This window comes from Gastrolobium bilobum, unplaced genomic scaffold, assembly GCF_033153095.1.
Source record: "Gastrolobium bilobum isolate Gb01-03AN ecotype WA unplaced genomic scaffold, APGP_CSIRO_Gbil_v1 utg1697, whole genome shotgun sequence".
Classification (NCBI taxonomy): Eukaryota; Viridiplantae; Streptophyta; class Magnoliopsida; order Fabales; family Fabaceae; genus Gastrolobium; species Gastrolobium bilobum.
In genome coordinates, this window is record NW_026897543.1 from 263691 (window position 1) to 284048 (window position 20358).

The 20358-nt window shown below is 30.2% G+C and overlaps 1 protein-coding gene across 1 annotated transcript; it reads left to right on the forward strand.

The window, feature by feature from the left end:
• The first annotated feature begins 15038 nt into the window (after nucleotides 1-15038).
• Nucleotides 15039-19670, forward strand: LOC133307923 (sec-independent protein translocase protein TATB, chloroplastic). Its single transcript, XM_061508492.1, has 6 exons — nucleotides 15039-15364; nucleotides 15456-15577; nucleotides 16762-16821; nucleotides 16913-17075; nucleotides 19148-19297; nucleotides 19415-19670. Exons 1-6 carry the CDS (start codon nucleotides 15151-15153, stop codon nucleotides 19480-19482), a joined length of 777 nt encoding a protein of 258 aa, XP_061364476.1. The 5' UTR covers nucleotides 15039-15150; the 3' UTR covers nucleotides 19483-19670.
• The last annotated feature ends 688 nt before the right edge of the window (nucleotides 19671-20358 follow it).

The window sequence follows — 20358 nt, forward strand, 5'->3', positions numbered from 1 at the left end:
TTACCTTTGAATGGTTATGATTCCTTTTTTCTCTCTCTTCCTTTGTCATCATTGATCTATCTTTGTACGGTTATTATTTAGTAGCCGGAGATAAAGTTATCTCAAGCAGCTTGAGAAACGATAAAATATATATATATATATATATATATATAGGAAAAAATATTTCTACAGCCACTTTAGATAAGGTTATCTACAGCTATCATTTTTATATTATATTCTCCCGTGAGAACATAATTATAACATTAAAGTTGCTTTTTTCTCTCTCTCTCCACATCAGCAAATAAGTTCTGAAAAGTAACTGAGGGGAGAAAAAAAAGCAACTTTAATGTTATAACTATGTTTTCCAGGGAGAACAGAGTTATAAATAGTAGTTGTAGATAACCTTATCTTACTAGAGTGGTTATAGAAATGTTTATCCCATATATATATATATATATATATATAGGAGATATACTTCAATTTTAGTATTATAATTTAAAATATTTATTGCTTTCCAGTTATGAATTGACCAAATTAAATTGAAGATATATTTCTATTTAATTTGGTCAATTCATAACTGAAACACAATAAATATTTAAAATTATAATATTAAGAAGTTAAAATTATATAAATAAAATTGTGAGGGGATATACTTCAATTTAATTTGGTCTATTCATAACTGAAATACAATATATGGTCGAAATTCTAAAAAAAAAAATTGCTAAATGAAAAAATATATATAAATTTTGAGGGGATATACTTTAATTTAATTTGATCTATTCATAACTGAAACACGATAGATACTCAAAATTTTAACATTAAAAGGGTTTTCGTTTTGGTTAGTGAAAATCAATCCAATCCAAATCGATCCAATGATTCTTTAACCTTACCCTCTATCTACGCGGGTCTTTCCTCAATCATAGCCCAAAAATCATATTGCAAAATTCTAAACCCAAAACCCATTAATTCATCATGTTGGAAAAAGAGGGTTGTGTTTGATCCATGTTATGTTTCTTCTTTTTTGTAAGATACATCATATATATTTTTTGCATGGGTTAGTGTTGTACAACAACTCCTCTATAGGATAAATTTTTGGATTACTGCGTATCTCAGGCATCCACATTATAAATGTTTTGTTGGAGGTAAAAGATGGTATTTCAACTTTTTGTTGTATTATATTGAAAATTAGATTATCGTTCATACAAACTTTACAAAGCCAATACATACAAAAAAAATATGTTATTTGCACAGAAATTATCATACAAATTTTAAGCTTTTCAAAAAATCAAAAACCAATTTAATTCAAATTGAATAAAATTGAATTGAATTTTGATAGAATTTGAAAAAAAAATTCAAACCGAATAGATAATTACATGATCAAACTGAAGAGATTGAATTAGATAATGTTTACTTACAAAATCGATTCAATTCAGACCGCGAACACCCTTAATTATGACAAATAAAAAACTACACAACTACACCTTACCGCTACTTTTACTACTAATCATTAACTTCCTTCAATTGCCACAATTATTGCCCGTGAGTGTAAGTGTAGGTGTGTACTTCATCTTTCTTCTTCCATTGATAACATCCCCAACCCTGAGAAAAGGATCTATTCCCAAGTTTCAAATGAGGGAGTATTGCCACATAGTTGCCTCCTCTCCATTTACTTGCTCCAAATCCCCAATAATAATTAATAAGAACTTGTTCTAACCATTTATGACGATTGGACCCCTTTGCGTATGTAGGCTTGTAGCACAAACCGAGGAACGGTGACCATTTTGTCACGTGTGGCAAAAAAATTTACCAGACTGCCATGTCAACAGTAAATTTTGCCAAAATACCACGCGGCATATTTCGCTACACAGTGTAGCGAAATATGCCATGTCAGGATGCACAGTCAGCAAAAATGACACGTGTCAAGCAGGCAGAAATTCGCCACATTGTGTAGCGAATTATGCTTGGATTCTATCTGCTTGACACGTGTCATTTTTGTTGACTGTGCATCCTTACATGACATATTTCGCTACACTGTGTAGTGAATTATATGCAAACATATTTCGCTACACAGTGTAGCAAAATATGCCGCGTGACATTTTGATAAAATTTACTGTTGACGTGACAGTCTGGTAAATTTTTTTGCCAAGTGTGATAAAATGGTAACTCTTCTACAAACTGATCATTGAATTATACCTTTCCCTATTATTATTACCAATTACTAACTTCCTTTAATTACAACGGTTAATATTACATGTGATGCTAAGCGTAGCTCAGCACTTGATTTCTTTTCTTCCATTCATAACAAAATAATATTGAAAATAATTAATATTGTCTTTTTTTACACCTACATCGATTGTAATATTATAAATAAAATAAAATAAGATCTCAATTGCAAGTGAATATTGAAGTTAGCGTGTAGCTGCCATGATAAAAAAAGAAAAAAGTAACCGTATTAAAAAAAAAACAGTTGAATTTCTACCGATAAGTGGTAACACTACGAATTTTTTTTTTTTTTTTTTTAAAAGAATAACATTAATATTCACTCATGTACCTCGTTAATCGTATTTTTATTTAGTGTTTTTAATCTTTTTGGCATCGGTAAAATTTGTCAATAACTATTTAATTCATCAACTATAATATTACATGTTATAGTTAGAAAAAAAAGGTAATATTCCCGCCTTTTAAATTTCTTATCATTATTGTTTCATGTGACAAAGTTTTCTTCATAATTAAGATATAGAAAGTTAAACTTTGATTAATTGACAGAAATACCCTTGCCTTTAACTCAGAATGTTATTAATGCCGTGCGGTGAAAATAACAGTAGTTTTATTTTTTATTTTTTTACACGTCTTCGATTAAGTAATTTTTTTTTTTATTTTCTTAAGTAGTTGATCTTGAGTTTGATTTTCTTAATCTGGTTTATTCTTAACTAAAACACAATAGATACTCAAAATTGTAGCATTAAAAAATGGCCAAATTAAGTGGGGGAAAAATCATGTCAATTTTGTGGAGCTATACTTCAATTTAATTGGGTCTATTCTTAACTTAAACACAACAGATGCTCCAAATTTTAGCATTAAAAAATTGTCTAAATTGAAAAAAGAAAAAAGAAAAAAAGCATATACATTTTGAGGGGAAATATTTCAATTTAATTTGGTCTATTCATAAGTTAAACGTAATAGATGCTTCAAATTTTAGCATTAAAAAATGACTAAAGTGAAAGAAATAAAAAAACCATATAATTTTTTGGGGGATATACTTCAATTTAATTTGGTGTATTCATAACTGGAACACAATAGATACTCCAAATTTTAGCATTAAAAAATGGAAAAAGCAAAAAAAAATATAAAAACCATATAGATTTTGAGGGGATATACTAAAATTTAATTTAGTCTATTCATAACCGAAACACAATAAATGCTCCAAATTTTAGCATTAAAAAATGCCTAAAATGAAAAAATAATTCAAAAACTATATAAATTTTGAGGGAATTACTTAGATTAAATTTAGTCTATAAATAATTGAAAACCTATATATCATAAAAAAAAATGAGCACTAAAAAATGGTTAAAGTGAAAAAATAATTATAAAAAACCATAAAGTGAAAAAATAATTATAAAAAACCATATAGATTTTGAGAGAATATACTTCAATTAAATTTGGATTATTTATAACTGAAACACAATAAATATTTAACATGCAACTCCTCTGAATAACTACTACACATGGGCTGTAAGCAACTATACTAGGTGACGGATTTGGATCTTCTCATGTGAAAAAATGGTCATGTTATTTGATCATAACCATTTTTCTATGATGAAATAAGAGAGAGAAATATATATGATTTTTAAATAAGTGATTATGATCAAATAATATTACCACATGATATTTTTTCATATAAGAAGATCCAAATCCACTGAATGACTAATGCACAAGGATTAAATTACTAAATATTCGGTTATGACAGATAACACACTAGGCAACTACACCTTACCCTGTGTTTACCACTAATCATTAACTTCCTTCAATTGCCAACCCTTAGAAAAGGATCTGTTCCCAAGTTTCAAATGAGGGAGTTTGCCACATAGTTGCCTCTTCTCCATTCGCTTGCTGTGAATCCCCAATCATTAATAGGAACTTGTTCTAACCATTTATGACGATTGGACCCCTTTGCGTCATAGTTGTAGGCTTGTAGCACAAACCGATCATTGAATTATCCCTTTCCCTGTTATTATTACTTTACGGGTTTTATAAGAGTTATGTGGTAAGAAAAATAATTGTGTAATATTATAGAGATTCATTTTGCGTGTCGTAATTTCTTTTTTTCCTTTTTTCTTCAAAAAGTGTGAGCCCCACAAAATATTATGTGTGTAGAAAAATTTATTGTGTTATGTTAAATGACAAATGCAAACCCGTTAGTTATTACCAATTACTAACTTCCTTTAACTACAACGGTTATTACATGCGATGCTATGTGTAGCTCGGCACTTGATTTCTTCTTTTCTTCCATTCGTAACAAAATCATATTGAAAATAATTAATATTGTCGATTTTTACACCTGCATCGAGTGTAATACTATAAATAAAATAAAATGAGATCTCAATTGCAAGTGAATGTTGAAGTTAGCGAGATTACTGCCATGATAAAAAAGAAAAAAGCAACCGCATTAAAAAAAAAAAAAAAATTGTATCTCTATGGTAACTTGATAAGTGGTAACCTAACAAGCACAGACACAATTTTTTTTGAAAAATTTGTGTGTCGGACACGTGTCTGACACGGACACGCGATCAACATTTGAGGACATGCGGTCAACTCTTCGACACGTTCCGACATATTTTTTGACACGTAATCAACTTTTTTCGATATGCGGTCAACGCTCCGACACGTTTTTTTAATCTTAATTTTATTTTATTAACTAAATATAAAAAAACTTTTTAAATTATTTTTTTCTTTTATGAAATTTGACATGAAAAATTAACAAAGTACGAAAAATTATTTATATTTATATTTATGTTATAAAATTTAAATATTTGATTGGTTATATGGCGACTTATTATGGACTCTTATATGTATTAAATATAAATTATATTATATATATATATATAAAATTTTATTTAATATCAAAATATTTCCCAACATGTCGAAATATGACATTTTTTAGAATTAACGTGTCGGCGTATCATGTCGTGTCCCGTGTCGGTGTCGGTTTATCATAGGTGGTAACGCTAAGAATATTTTTTTATAAAAAAAATTAACGGAGTGTTTGGTAGGAGAATTTTTTTGAGATTTATGGGAAAGTGATAGTGATAATTCTATTTATCTGCATTTGGTATAAGTTTCTGATTTTTTTTTTGAGAATTTGATTTTTCCAAAATTTTATTTTGTGTACAATTTTTTTCCAAAATACCATCTAAAACACCAAAGTGGTGGTATTCTTGGAATCCCATATGTTGGGAAAATTTTACACTTTCTTGGAATAAAATCTCAGTAATATTTTCACATACCAAATAATTTTTTGAAAATATTCTTGAAAAAGTGGCTTCCTCACTATATTTCAAAAAATCATGATTTTCGAATATAAAAAAATTTATACCCTATCAAACGCCCCCAATATCACATGTTATAGTTAGAAAAAAGAAGAAGTAATATTCCCGCCTTTTAAAAAATTTAATATTATTGTTTCATGTAACTAAGTTTTCTTCATAATTAACATATAGCAAGTTAAACTTTGATTAATTGACAGAAATACCCTTGCCTTTAACTCAGAATGTTATTAATGCCGCGTTGTAAAAAATAACAGTAGTTTTTTTTTTTTTGACTTGGATGATAGTAATAATGATTGATTGGGACACGTCTTCGATTAAGTAAAAAAATTTGGGGTGTGATAGAATTTTGTTTTCAAAAATAATTTTTTAAATTTTCAGAAAAAAATAAAAAATCTATTTGATATGATCTGTTTTGTAAAAATAATTTTAAAAATTATAATTATTTTTTAATTTTTATATTCAATTTTAGAAAATATATATGATTTGTTTTTATTTTGTGTTTTGACTTTTAACTTTTAAAAAATAATACAAAAAAGACTTGTTTAATTAACTATTGTATAAAACAGTTTTAATAACAAAAAATTAAAACACAATCAAACATGCCCTTGGTTTTCTTAAGTAGTTGATCTTGAGTTTGATTTTGAAATATATATATATATATATATATATATATATATATATATATGTAAAGTTATATTTACAAATTTTTTGTTTACAAACTACACTAAATATGACCGGTCATACTTAGAGCCCGTTTGTTTGGGCTTCTCAAAAAAATAACTTTTATCTCTTCTTTATTTTATAAGTGCTTTTTATAAAAGTTAAAGTTATTTATATTTTTATAAAAATATTTAATTTTTGAAAACATTATTTGGCTTTTGACTTTTGCTTTTCTTAGAAGTTAAAATTTTTAGCTTCTGGAAAAAGTAGGTTTTTGACTTTTTTTGTGACTTCTGCTTTTTTTAAAAGCAGACATCCAAATGAACTAAAAACGAGAAGTTTTTTTTTTTTTCTTGAAAAAAACAGTTTTTGAAAAAAAAAAATTCATCCAAACGGGCCCTTATGGTAATTTGTAAAAAGAATTTGTAAACGGATCATTTCCCATATATATTATTAGAAGGGAATTGGTTTTGATACAATTAATTTTGTAAACTCAAATTCAACATGGTCATGTTCTTATTAATTATTAGGCCAAGGTCAATTGAATTCGATATTTTAACAAAATGCATGATTTAAATGTTATATATAATTAAATTATATTTTTCAAAGGTTGAAAATTAAAATAAATAAATGTCTTATTAGAAATATTTTGAAACAAATTAGGTTAATGTAAATATATTAACATATTATGCAATAGGTATTAATTTGGGCTAAGAAAATTTTTTATTTATCATAAGTTATTAAAATAATTATTCATTTTTGAATATTATGTGACGCTAAGGGACTGTTTGGTTCAGGATATCTGTCAAGTTCCCCAGTAATTCATGAGTGGGAAGCAATGTTTTCTTCGTTTGGTAGAAGATAAGCTAAAATATACCCATGTTTTATGGTTGCCTAGCCATTGTAAAACGCGTGCAAAAAAGCAGGAAATTTATTGTGTGATTTGACCAATCTGAGGGTGGTATTTCAATAAACATAGGTAAATGGCAAAAAGTGGATGAATATTGTGACAAAACTACCCATCCATTACAGAGCAAAGTACACGCACAAAAGTTATTCTGGTCATTAATACCAATTTTGTCATCAATATTTTACTTTCAACCAAACATACACTCATATAATTTAACTTAATTTTCTCAATAATATTTTGGTCAACCAAATAACTTTTTTTAAACTTTCCTACTAAATTTATTTACCCACCGTTTTCCTAGTAATTACATTTATCTGGTTAAAAAAAAAATTCTCCTGTACCAAACGTCCCCTAGGACAATTCTCAAATCCTTTTCAATTAACTCAAAATCAGGAAATAGTTATCGAACAAGACATGAAGAGTTTGAATGCTTTATATGATAATATTTTTCTTACGAGGAACTTTGAGAAGATACATTAATGTTGGTTATAATTAGTAACTCCAAACATTTGTAACCAATCTATAAAATACTACAAACAACTAATAAAAATATTTCCCAACTCATTATAATGCTAACACTCAAGACAAAGAAAAGCTTCTATTATTTTGAAAGACAGATTTAAAAACAACAACCAAAAGCAAAACAAATCAAAATTGCATCTCTCGTTACGTTGTGTCACATAATATTCAATATGTTCAATACCGGAGCCAAAATCATTTGTGAGTGGAAGTAAAAAAAGAAGAAGGGAATTTCATGCTAACATAAACAAAGTAATATAATTGGATATTAATATGTAGTCAATTTTGAAAAATTATCCAAATTTTCTGCTTACATAAACAATAGTAAGAATGAAAGCCCAAAGTGTAAGCTTGAATAAAATAAACTTATGCTGCAATATTTTCATCTAAGTTTGAATGTGATATAAGATAAAGGTTTACATGAATTTGAGGAAGACAAACACTACTTCTAAATCCTCCTTGGCTCCACCATTGACTGTGTTAAATATATGTAAATTATATTATCTTAAAAATTTAATAAAATTTAGAATATTATCCCTTAACTTGTATTAAAATATATAAACAGCAACAGAGTATAATTGTAAGAGATTATGTACCAGAGCAGGGGGCCAGTAGTCATCAAATTAATGGTGAGAGATGAAATTCTCGTGATTGGTTGTTGTGTTTTCTCTTATTTCGCTTTCCTAGTGCTCACGTGACTCTCGTGATGGTAATTGTGTATGGCCCATGACCACACGATTCAGCGAAATTTTTAAGGTAGTCCCGTCGTACCATTGACTCAACGTGACAGTTCAATTAAAATTGGAAATAAATTTTTGGTACTACTGTTGTACCAAAGATTTAGTGCATCTCATCAATGAAAATATTACATGTCATTTAAATATATTTTTTTTTCTGACAAATATTCTCTCTCTCCTCTGATGTGTACTGCTCTCATTAATGAGATGCACTAAATTTAAGTACAGCAATAATACCAAAGATTTATTTCAAAATTGATGAAAAAGGAGGTGAAAGTTGTATACCAAGGTGTCATTTTTTGAATATGAGATGCATATAAGACGGATGCACTGAAAAATCATTCTTTTTTTTTTTGAGGTTACAAGGAATTGAACACAACACCCCACACTACACACACTCCTAACACACACCCCAGCCTAGTGGTGCCTGAAAAAGCATTCCTAATCATTATTGATCACAGCCCGATCATTTATTTAAGAGTTATATAAATGTTGTGTTGCAGGACCAAAGTGCAACTTTTCTACACGAATAGAGGAGAAACAAAAAAAAAAACATTTGAACCAGAAAAATCATTATTGTTCCTATAACATAATAGATGTATAACCCTTTATTTAATGGCTGACCAGATAGTTCGATTTAAATGATTCAGAATTAAAATAACAAAAACTAATATGTGACGCTACTCTAATGTCATCGATGTATCCAAGTAAGAGAAATATATACCACTGACCAGTTATTTTTAATTTGACTTAAAAGTGTATCGTAATTTGAACACATTTAAATTCAAAAATAAATACGCCGTTATATTATTTTATATTAGAGAATAATATAAATTATTAAAAAAAACTCTTATCTAATACTTTATTATCAGAGCTTTAATAACTACAAGATCACGAATAACTCGATTCTCACAATTTCTCACTTGTGAAATTAAATAAGTATAAGGTAAACCAAAATAAAATTAGGCCTATATTATATCTACGCTTCAAGTCCAAAGGACTATCATGAGAGGGTAAAATTAGACCTATGTAATATTCACACTTCGAGTCCAAAGAACTTTTGTGTGAAAGAATGTGTTAAAGAATAATATAAACCATTAAAAAATATCCTCACCCAACACATTAAGATTTTGAGGTGAAGACTTGAAACGATTCTTTACACTTTCTAAAAATTTATTATTTTTTCAAAAAAAAAGTCTTAACGTGATTGATATATTTCGATAAAGTTATTTTTATTGGTATCCTGTTTTTTTATAAATAATTCTTTTCCTAAAAATTAAAAATTGGTTTTTTATTCTTACGTGTGAGAAACTTGCCTATTAGTTGTAATCAATCTTTTCAAATACAAATATTCCCTTTTACTTGCCAAATTTTATCAATCATAAAATGCAAGCAAAAAAGAGAACATTTTTTTTTTCATAAAAATAAAAATAAAGAAAAACTTTTGATTTTATTGAATGACTATTTAATATCTTGTAAGTACCACAAAATTCTCCATTATGGAAGAGCTTCTTTCAGGCTTTGTTTTATTTTCTTGAGAGCCAACTTTTACTGTCAACAAAGTAGCAGTGCACGCGTGCAGATCCACTTCTATTTTTGTGACAAAAAATGTGTGTTTTTCTTTTTCTTTTTTTTCATAGTTGGCCCTCGTGTGTGCGTGAGACAGCGACAGAGCCTTAAAGCGACCCTCTGCTTTAAACTTGCACGAGTGAGGGGTTCACTTTCATTCATTTTTCATTATCTTCTCCCCACTCATCATACTCCAATTGCACCATCCCTTTTCTTTGCCTTTGATGTCTCTATCTTTAGAACATCTACTAGACTAGAAGCAACTTTTATTAACATAATACAACTTTTTAACCTAGTCTCCAACATCAAAAGGTTGGACTATAATTGAACTTATCATTATTACTGGATGCGGATGATTAACCCAAAGTTATCCCCAGTAAATAAACAGAAAAAAAGGGATCGACCTTTTTTAACATTGAAGTTACTGTGTTTTTTTTCTTAAGATTACTTTTATCTAATGTTTTTTGACCAACTTTTCTTTTGTACACTAATTCATGCTTAGTTAAGTAATGCCCAAAATTTAATATGTATTTCTACTAATATGTATGAGTGTACATATGTAGCGGTTTGGTTTAGTTTTTATTAAAAACCGAATCGAATTGATTTTCAAACCGAACCGAGTTTTTTTTCCTAATAAAATTGATTTTGATTTTCTCAATTCGGTTTAAAATAGTTTCGAAACTAATTTTAAATCATAACCAAATTGATATTTCTTCAAAACCGATTTTATAACTGTTTATAAAATCAGTTTTAAATCAAATCTAAGGATCATTAGCCTTTTAAATCAAATCAAATCCATACAATAATTTTTCTTTTCTTCTCATGTTCAAATCTAAGAGTAAGCAACTTTATTTTATCTGTCCATACAAATCATTAGCCCTTTATTCGAGTACAATAACCAATTATTAAGAAGAAAGAAATAATTAAGCAAAATGATTGAAAATAACTAAATTTTTTTTTTCTAAAAATAATTAAACAAAATTAACCATTTTCCTAGTCGATATTATTTAATTTCATGAGCAACAGTATCAAGCCAAATATTTAAATTCAAAAGCTTTTGGTGCTATTTTATGCTATTTTATTGTCTTTGTAACGGAGTATTCAAAACATTAACATTTGAAAAACAGAATATTAGGTCTAATGGTAACCTTGTTAGTGAAAATGAAATCGGATTAATATGGTTAGTAAAAGTGGTTTGGCTAACCGTGATATCCAAATCATATTTAAAATATAAAATCTAAACTAAATGATGATAGCTTAGTTGGTGCATGGGAACTGAGCAGGTAGGGTTAAGAGCATAAGTTCGATCCTTACCAGTATATTATCTTTGAGAGAGATTTAAAATCCTAATCCTAGACCCGCCCAAATACAATTGTCTCTTATAAAAAGTATTTATAGAATACATGTGATTTATTCAAAAAAATAAATAAATATAAGATTCGATCCGTATCCAAAAAATAAGAGACAATTTGATTTTATAAACCATTTTAAAAACAATCATTTTTTATGAATCGGTTTGATTTGGTTTAGTTATTATGTAATAATCTCAAATAACATTTATTTATTTTTTTGGTAGGATATTGTAACAACCAGTATAGTTACTACCAATCAATTTCACCGTTAGATTGGTTATTTTGATCCGACGGTTCAGATTTGATACTTATATAGCCCTTTCTCTCTTCCTTTATCTCTCTTCCCCCCTCTGTACTCTCTACACATAGCCGCCGCTGCTGCCCATCGACGCCGCCGCGCCGCTTCCTATCACCACCACCGCGCCGCTGCCGCTGCCCCTCTCGCTCTACCGCCTTGTTGCTGCAGTTAATCACTTGAGTCATGGAGCATTAGTAATCACCGCAAAAAATGCAGAAAATCACTGCAGTTTGGAGAATTATTAATCACTCGAGTCATGAAGCAGGGAAACACAAGAAAAATACAGTTTGGCCTTCAGCCTCCATTGGCAAAATCAAATAAACCATAATTTATTTAAAAAGTCATGATTTTTATATTAAAATTTTTATATTAAAATCAAATAAGCCTTCATTGACGGTGATGGTGATGGGCGGCAGCGGCGACGATTTGGCGGCGGTGGTCATGGAGCATTATTAAACACTGCAAAAAATCACTGCAATTTGGAGAATTATTAATCACTCGAGTCATATAGCAGGGAAGCACAAGAAACATACAGTTTGGCCTTCAGCCTCCATTGGCAAAATCAAATAAACCCTAATTTATTTAAAAAGTCATGATTTTTATATTAAAATCAAATAAGCCTTCATTGGCGGTGGTGGTGATGGGCGGCAGCAGACGATGGACAGTGGCGACAGCTATGTGTAGAGAGTATAGGAGAGGGGGAAGACAGAGAAAGGGAGAGAGAATGGGCTATATAAGTATCAAATCTGAACTATCGGATCAAAATAACCAATCTAACGGTGAAATTGATTGGTAATAACTATAATTGGTTGTTTCAATATCCTATCTTTATTTTCATCAAAAAAACTAAAGAGGCATATCATTCGTAATCTTTTAAACAATTTTTTGTTCCGTTCCTATGAATAACTTTCCAAGTACTGACGTATTTGAAATCTCGTTTTTCACTCAAAGATGGGTATAACAAGTTCCAAATAATATGTTTCACTTTATAGATTCACTCTTCAAATGATGGGTAAAAGAACATAAAAAATTAAGGAACGAAAAATAAGAGGAAAAACCAAATTTATTCACCAAGTAATTCATTGATTGGTGGGTCCATTAGGAGGTGGAAACTAAGCCCTACTTGACAAGATGCGCTTGACATGGGATGGGTTTGTGTGGTACGTATCAAAAAGCTAAGGCAACAAACAATACGCTCCAATTTAACAAGTAGGTGGTGGTTTCATCTACACATTTTAATACACAGAACAAAATCATTCGGCCATGCAGATTTGTTTCTAGAAATAATATTCTCCTTTATGTTGTTGCCTCTCTTCGCCATCCTTTAAGGATAAAATGCACCACCTATATTTGCTTAAAAGGACTTATCATCAAAGTTATTTGAACAAGTCTTGCTTCCCTTTATATATATAAAATTCAATGACCTCACCAAAAAAAAAATTAAAAAAATTTCAATGATAGTAAAACTAAAACTCTTGAATTTATAATTTGTTTATATTTCTCATGCTGTACGAGATAAATTTATTTTTTATCCACGCATAAAAGTGTGTGAGATCTATATTTTTTCTTTCTTTCTCTTCTTCTAGATAATTTTAAGCTTTTTATATTATTATATATAAAAAATCCCCTTTCAATCCGGTCTAATTTATTTGAGTCGGGTTGAATCTGACTTTTACAAATAAGTGGGCCACTGGTTCCGAGTACTACACACAATATATTAATTAATTATTTTGTTCCTGTTTTAATTTTTTTATTAATATTAATTAATTTATTTTTGTTTGACCAAACCCTAATCCTTGGTAAGTCATATTATATATGATAAAAAAATAGGGACATATTAAAATATAATTTAAAAAATAACAAATTAATGTATAATTTAAATAAAAAGATAAAAAATAATAATTTAAAACATGAATAAAATGTCTATCATCTCATATACTTATGGGATTAATGTTTATCATATCATAGTAGATAATTTTATTTTCTATACACATAAAAATGTGTGGGGTTTATATTATATTTTTTTTCTCTTCTTCTCACATGAGTCTTACACACTTTTTTATGTATGTAAGAGATAAAATTATCTCATATAACATGTGAAACATTAATTATATCACATATTATGGATATGTTACATCTGCGAACAAACCAACGGCGTTTCCATGTGTAGTGTTAAATATATTTCTTCTAATAAAAGGTGTTGAATATTTTTTTTTTCTTGTTATATATTTTTTTCTTAGTTTATTGTGTCTTTCTTGCATCAGCTACAAATTGCGAGAGTAATGGGCTTTTAGAGCTATATTCGCAGCCCAATCCGCGACAACTGATTGCGGAAATCATAAATCCAAGAAAGCAAAAAGATACTATTTGCCTATTTGATTTATATTATTATTAAAAATAATAAATTACAACGTTTGCTTATCTTAAAAAAAATTTCCTTAAAAAATTATCATTAAATTGTATCTGCATGATTAATTATGATTACGAATTACGAGGTACTTTTATACCTTTTTTTTTTCCTCCTTTGATTAAAAGTACCGTTTGGAACCTACCAAAAAAAAAAGGACCGTTTAGAAGGTCCAAAATTCTTTAAATAAAAAAGTAATTTCATTTTTTTAGGGATTTTTCATTATCAATGATATATTAATTAAAGATAGAAATAAATTTTCTGATGCGACATGAGCTCAGAGATGATTTCAGCTGTTTGTATAAAATAAAGTTACGGTTATGAATATTGTATTAAAATAAGGGTTTGTTTTTTTGCAAAAAGCGATAGAAAGTAAATATTTGCTGCAGAAATTAAATATGGGATCTATTAATTTTTTTTAAAAATTTTATCAAGATTTGACGTCATATTCTAGTAATTAGTATTATTTCAGCCGCAGGTGTAGATATAATTTTTCCTTAAATTAAAAATTGAGAAAAAATTACTAATTTTCTTTAAACAATTAAAATCAATATCCATTATTTCCAACATTTTGAATACATTTTTTTTTTCATATTATAAAGATATATGGCCTGTTTGAAATGTATTTTTAAAAACAGTTTTTTATTTTAAAAAAATAAAATAAAGAAACATGTTTGATAACGGTTATTCTGTAAAAATAATTTTAAAAATTATAATAATTTTTTATTTTTTAGAATCAAATTTAAAAAACATTTATATTTATTTTGTGTTTTAATTTTAAATTTTAAAAACAAAAAATACAAAAAATATTTATTTTATTAACTATTTTAAAAAATAATTTTAAGAACAAAAAATACACAACACATTAACATCTTACGAAAATGATAGAGTAGGGATAAAAAATATTCTCAAGAATTATTTTCACAAGTGAATATTTTTGGGTTATCGTAACAAAAATAAGAAATTCTCATTACACAGATGAGATTTTCGAAAAAATTAAAAAAAAAAAAAAAACCCTAAATTAATAAGCTCAATTGGTAATAGGAACATCTTGGCTTTGACCATTACATTGAAGATAGGATTTTTTGTGCGCCCAGTAATCAAAGGCCAAAGCAGCATCAATCATCATTCGACATTCATTAAAGTCTTCGAAAAAAACAGTGTCTTCAAGAAATGACACCAACCTTAGCAATGGCTTCAACAGTGTTATGCCCGAAATTGGGGTCCTGTGCAGTGTCACTATCCACTTGTATAGCTTCACATCCAAAAATTCAGCATTTTCATCTCCCTTCATGGTTATCTCCACTGAGTCGAGGCCTTTTCTCACCTTGGAATGGTTTAAAGCATATGGGTATTTCAAGTAAACCAAAACCTCTTCTTCATATAGGTAACAATCAATATCTCATGTGGGGTTGTTTACTCATTTGGGTTTTTTTTTTTTTTTTCATGTTTATTGAGCTCATTATAGTCATTTGCAGATAGAAAGGGAAGGTGTAAGGGTAAAGTGGTTTATGCGTCTCTCTTTGGGGTTGGAGCCCCCGAAGCTCTGGTAATTGGGGTTGTCGCTTTGTTGGTTTTTGGTCCTAAAGGTCTTGCTGAGGTGAGTTAGATGTGTGTGTGCTTCGGTATCATTGTTATGTTTACAAGAATTTTGAATGCCTTTCCCTATGCAATTCCCATTAGACGTGTTATGTGTGCCAATTTGCAAAAATTATGCTTGTTATGATAAGTTAAAGAATTTTGAATGACTTTCTATCCTAATAATGTTTACTATTTCAGTCATTCTAAAAGCTGAACTTGTTGAGTTGAGGTTCAACAATGGTTTTTATTCTTTAGCTCTCACGCCCCTCACATGAAAACCCTAATGGCTTGAAGGGTGGATAAAATAGAAGCTGTCAATAACTTGTGCTGAAACATTAAATAGTGAAATTCAGTCTTAATGATTAGAATGGAGGAACCAAGCATTGAACCCTTTATCACAAAGTGATCAAGGCTTTGTTACCTTGTCAAGGAACCAGTCATCCTAACTGTTTAAGTATTTAGGTGGAGGTCCACAAGTGGTTTTATCTCAAAACACTCATAAAAACATATCCCCTCTACCTTGCAAAGAAAAGGAAAAGATGCATAATAGGCTCGTGGTTTTACTTCAAATAGATATTAGAAAGTCTTCCTGTCCTAGACAAAACATTAAAAGTTGGCGAACTTTTGAAATAAGTTTCTCTTTGGCTTATTAAATGTCAATAATACCTTCAATGAACATAGACAGAAAGATCCATTATTTTTCTCATAGTTGATTTGTATATCAAAGTTTCGTTCTTATGCTAGAGAAATGATATATTGGTAATGTTCATTCAGATCAACAATCCTTGGCGTTTTACTAAAGATGAGTTTCCTATGTGGGTATAAGTGATCAAGAATTCATACTCCTATCTGGGATTCCTTAATTCTTTATACTAAGCTTACTGGAGATGTCTACTCCTTTAATAAAACAACAGAAGATAATGGGTTGGTCCACACAATTGCTCGAAAGAATTTTGCAGGGAGGCTGTGTAAGTCATCCTGTCATTCAGGGTGTAGAAAATTGTCTACATTTTCCAACGATTATTATTGAATCAGATTGCCTTCAGACAGTTGGAATTCACTAGAGAGACATTCTGAGCCTTAATGGATACATTTCTTTACAATATATAACAAAACTGTAGTTGTTGTTGGTGATGGTAGTAATCTTTTTTCCCATTTTCCTTTTCTTAACCACTTGGTCTTCTACTGAGTCATCAAACGCAGGTTGCTCGAAATCTGGGAAAAACATTGCGTGCATTTCAACCCACCATTAGAGAGCTTCAGGTTGGTGAAAAATAATTCAGATTAAATTTGTTATGCCAATGCCACTTGATAGATGCTTTGATGTTATTGGTTGCCATTTTGTCCCCTTTAGGATGTTTCAAGGGAATTTAAGAGTACACTTGAACGGGAGATTGGTCTTGATGACACTTCAAGTCCAACACAGAACACATACAATTCCAATGGACGCAACACCACATCAACTCCATCATCATCCACTGCTAGTACCAGTAGTTCTCAGATTACCGCTGACCCTAGTGAGTAATCTAGTATCGCTTTATATTGAAAAATATTTTAGCAATTGATAGGGACCACTTAATAGAACTGATACAAATGCATAAAAAACCAGAGAACCTGGTTGTGTATATTCTGGAATTTTCTTGGAATACAAGAACAGAAATCAAAATAACAAGAAATAGAAATTATGACACTACCCAAAGAGTTGACCTCCCAGCCTTAGGAGATGCCTACCCCAATTCCTCCATTCATTAGTTACCTGCCTACGGGATTCCCTCCCTTCCCACATATCCCATGCCGCCCCATTGTTCTCTCTCTCTCCCCCCACCCCCCAAAAAAAAAATAAAAAATAAAAAAAAATCATGAGGCCCATGCTACGTAGGATGTTAGTTATTGCCCTTGCTAGTCATGAGTTGACCACCTGCTTTTCATGTAGCCTCTTTCTAACTTATAAATTCTTAATACATGGGTATCCATTAGCAGTAAAAGGCAAAATTACTGTTTTTTTTCCCTCTTGCTTGTTGACCAGACATATCTTACTAGGTTATGGATTTTAATGTCATTTTCACCTTTGTTTCTTTCTGTTGGGGAAAGGAGTCTTTATACTAAATTGCGTTTAGAAATATAATGGAGTGATTCATGTTGAAGTTTTAACCTTCTTAGGTCTTAGTAGCCAAAACTCTAGTTCCTAAATTCTGTTTTTTGTTATGTTAGACATACTGTGAAACCGTTATTCTAATACTGAGAAGTTAATGCATGCAAAAGATTTACTGTAGGTTAATTGGTCTGCTTAAATTTTAAAATTGGTCATAAGTGATTTACCTTGTATTATACTTGCCTCTCATTATTACGTTTCCGGGTAAACCTTGAAGTGTGTTGTTTACTTGTTTATGTGTCTTATAAACCAGTAAATCCATCAAACTCAACTTCTATAAATTGCCTCGGGATATCAAAAATGTTTTAAGATACTATTGAGATGATCTGATTATGTTATTGAAATGTTTCAAAAAAAAATTTTACTTGCGAAAAATTATCATGAAGGAAAACCTTAGAGCAGCGGTAAGGTTGCTCTTTGTGATCGGAGGATCACGGGTTCGAGTTTGAAAAACAGACTCTTTGCAAAAAGGCAAGGGTAAGACTGCGTATAATCGACCATCGCCCTACCCTCGCAAGTCAGGAACCCTTGTGCATCAGGATTTTCCCTCAATCATCAAATAGTATATTAGAAAAGCGAGGACATGCTAAAAGAATCAAATGAGGTGAAATACCACATGTGAGCTGTAATATATTCCTATATTTGTGATCTTTAGGATCTTCATGTACTGAAATTTCTGATCATTTGTTTCACATATCATGCATGCATTGTCTTTTGTTTTTGGCCATATGTATACGTAGTCTGTGCTTCATAAGAAAAATAATTTTTTCACATATGTAAAAGTGAACCTGCACTTAGCATCCAAAATGGAACAATTAATTGCTCAATTGGTATCCCCTGACCTTTACCGAGGGGTTGTGGTTATCTGTTAGGGGTTCAATCCCTCATACCCCGATGAAGACAGTTACTACTTCTCCTTTGATTTAAATCTCCTACGGTTATACACATATTTATCACGTGTCCCCATCATCCCCCCATTTCCTGATCCCTTAGGTCCATTAAAAAAATAAATGCAGCTAACAGTTCTAAATGAAGAAATCAGATCTTAATGATTCGATGGAAGGAACTATTACTTGGAACAATAGCACAAGTTCCTTGTTCAGAAATAGTTGATAAGTTCCTTCTTTCTAATAAGAAACTGCACATTTTGATAATCAAATCCGGTATGATTTTTACAACGTTTACTTTTTGTTTTTCTTGGTGCTTCCTAGAACCAAATGGAGTATAATGATAATTGTATAAACACGAAGAAGAGTTTTTTCTGTTGTGTTCAAGGACAAGAGTTATATCATATAGACATCTACATCATATCATGCATATTAACTAAGCACTTCATTGGTTGGCCATAGCACAGCATGGTTAATAAATGACAAATTGCCACCAAGATACATGCTTGATGTCAAATACCAGAATATAGTTATATCTCTGATAATGCAGATGGCACACGAGATCCAAGTAGGGCATACAGCTCTGAAGAGTATCTTAAGATTACAGAGGAGCAGCTAAAGGCATCTGCTGCACAACAGCAGCAGGGGCAGACACCCCCTCCTAAAGAAGGCCAATTTCAACCTCAAATCCAACCTCCTGGTTAGTCTTTTTGGGCACTTTCCTTTTCTTTTCTTTTTTTTTCTCTCCCGCTTTTCATCCTTCTTTATCTTTACCTTATTTGCTTTGACATGATTGGCTTAACCTTGATCTTAGCAGCTAAGGAAACAGCTACTGCTGTGCCACCACCTCAGAAGCCAGAAAGTGAGACGTTTACCTCTGGATAAGTAGGGAATAAATAGTAACTGGGAACTACTACTGGCATAAGTGATGGGAAAATGAATGAGGGGGTCACGCAATTTTGTTACCTCATAGTCATTACTCTTTAGAATTGTGTAAAAAGTAAAGAAGAAAACCATTAACATGTAGTGTGTTGCTGAATTTATTGTAGTCGATGAGTTATCAATGTTGTTCACCCTTCCCTCCTCTCTGAATAATAATAATAACAATAATACACCATAAAAGAAAAGAAAAATATGATCATATGCATTCAATATTAATACACCATAACCAAATGCTGGTAGCTCACTTGTGTTCGAATCTCTTCAGTACCACATTTGGGAGGGGTTTAAAGTCTTAATTCTGGATCCGTTCCGAATCGGATTAGTTGCGAAACAATGAATCGATTAGAATATTTTCAAAAAAAAAAAAAATTGTTACGGTACTCGTTTTATTTTGGATACCACTGGCTTTTGATAAGTTATTATTTATTTATCACCAGATTTCACGATATCAATTTATTAAATATTAAAAAAATGATTTCCCAAGCGATATCTCCCCTTAGAATAGCATTTTACCTTCTGGCAAATTTTTTGGTGTGCGATTTGGTAACGAATCTGATTTTCCTAACTGCAGAATGATTTAGTTGAGTCATTCTACTCGACCTGTTACGCCATTTTTTTACCCCCAAGACCTTGAATTAGCCATATACAAATAAATGGTTGATTCCGCTAACCAATTCATCCGTTTAGTTTGAATTTCCCAAAGGTTTACTATTAACCTAACCATTATGCTCCATTATTGCCACAGTAAGCACATGAATCAAAATTATATTCTTCTAAAACAATGGATAAATAACACAAAATGTTACTAATTTTACCGTA

Excerpts from the sequence above, each read along its gene's own strand:
- LOC133307923 (XM_061508492.1), top strand. The coding sequence starts at position 15,151 with ATGACACCAACCTTAGCAATGGCTTCAACAGTGTTATGCCCGAAATTG. Across the intron at positions 15,365-15,455 it reads AAAACCTCTTCTTCATATAG|ATAGAAAGGGAAGGTGTAAG; the intron begins GTAACAATCAAT and ends AGTCATTTGCAG. Across the intron at positions 19,298-19,414 it reads ACCTCAAATCCAACCTCCTG|CTAAGGAAACAGCTACTGCT; the intron begins GTTAGTCTTTTT and ends TGATCTTAGCAG.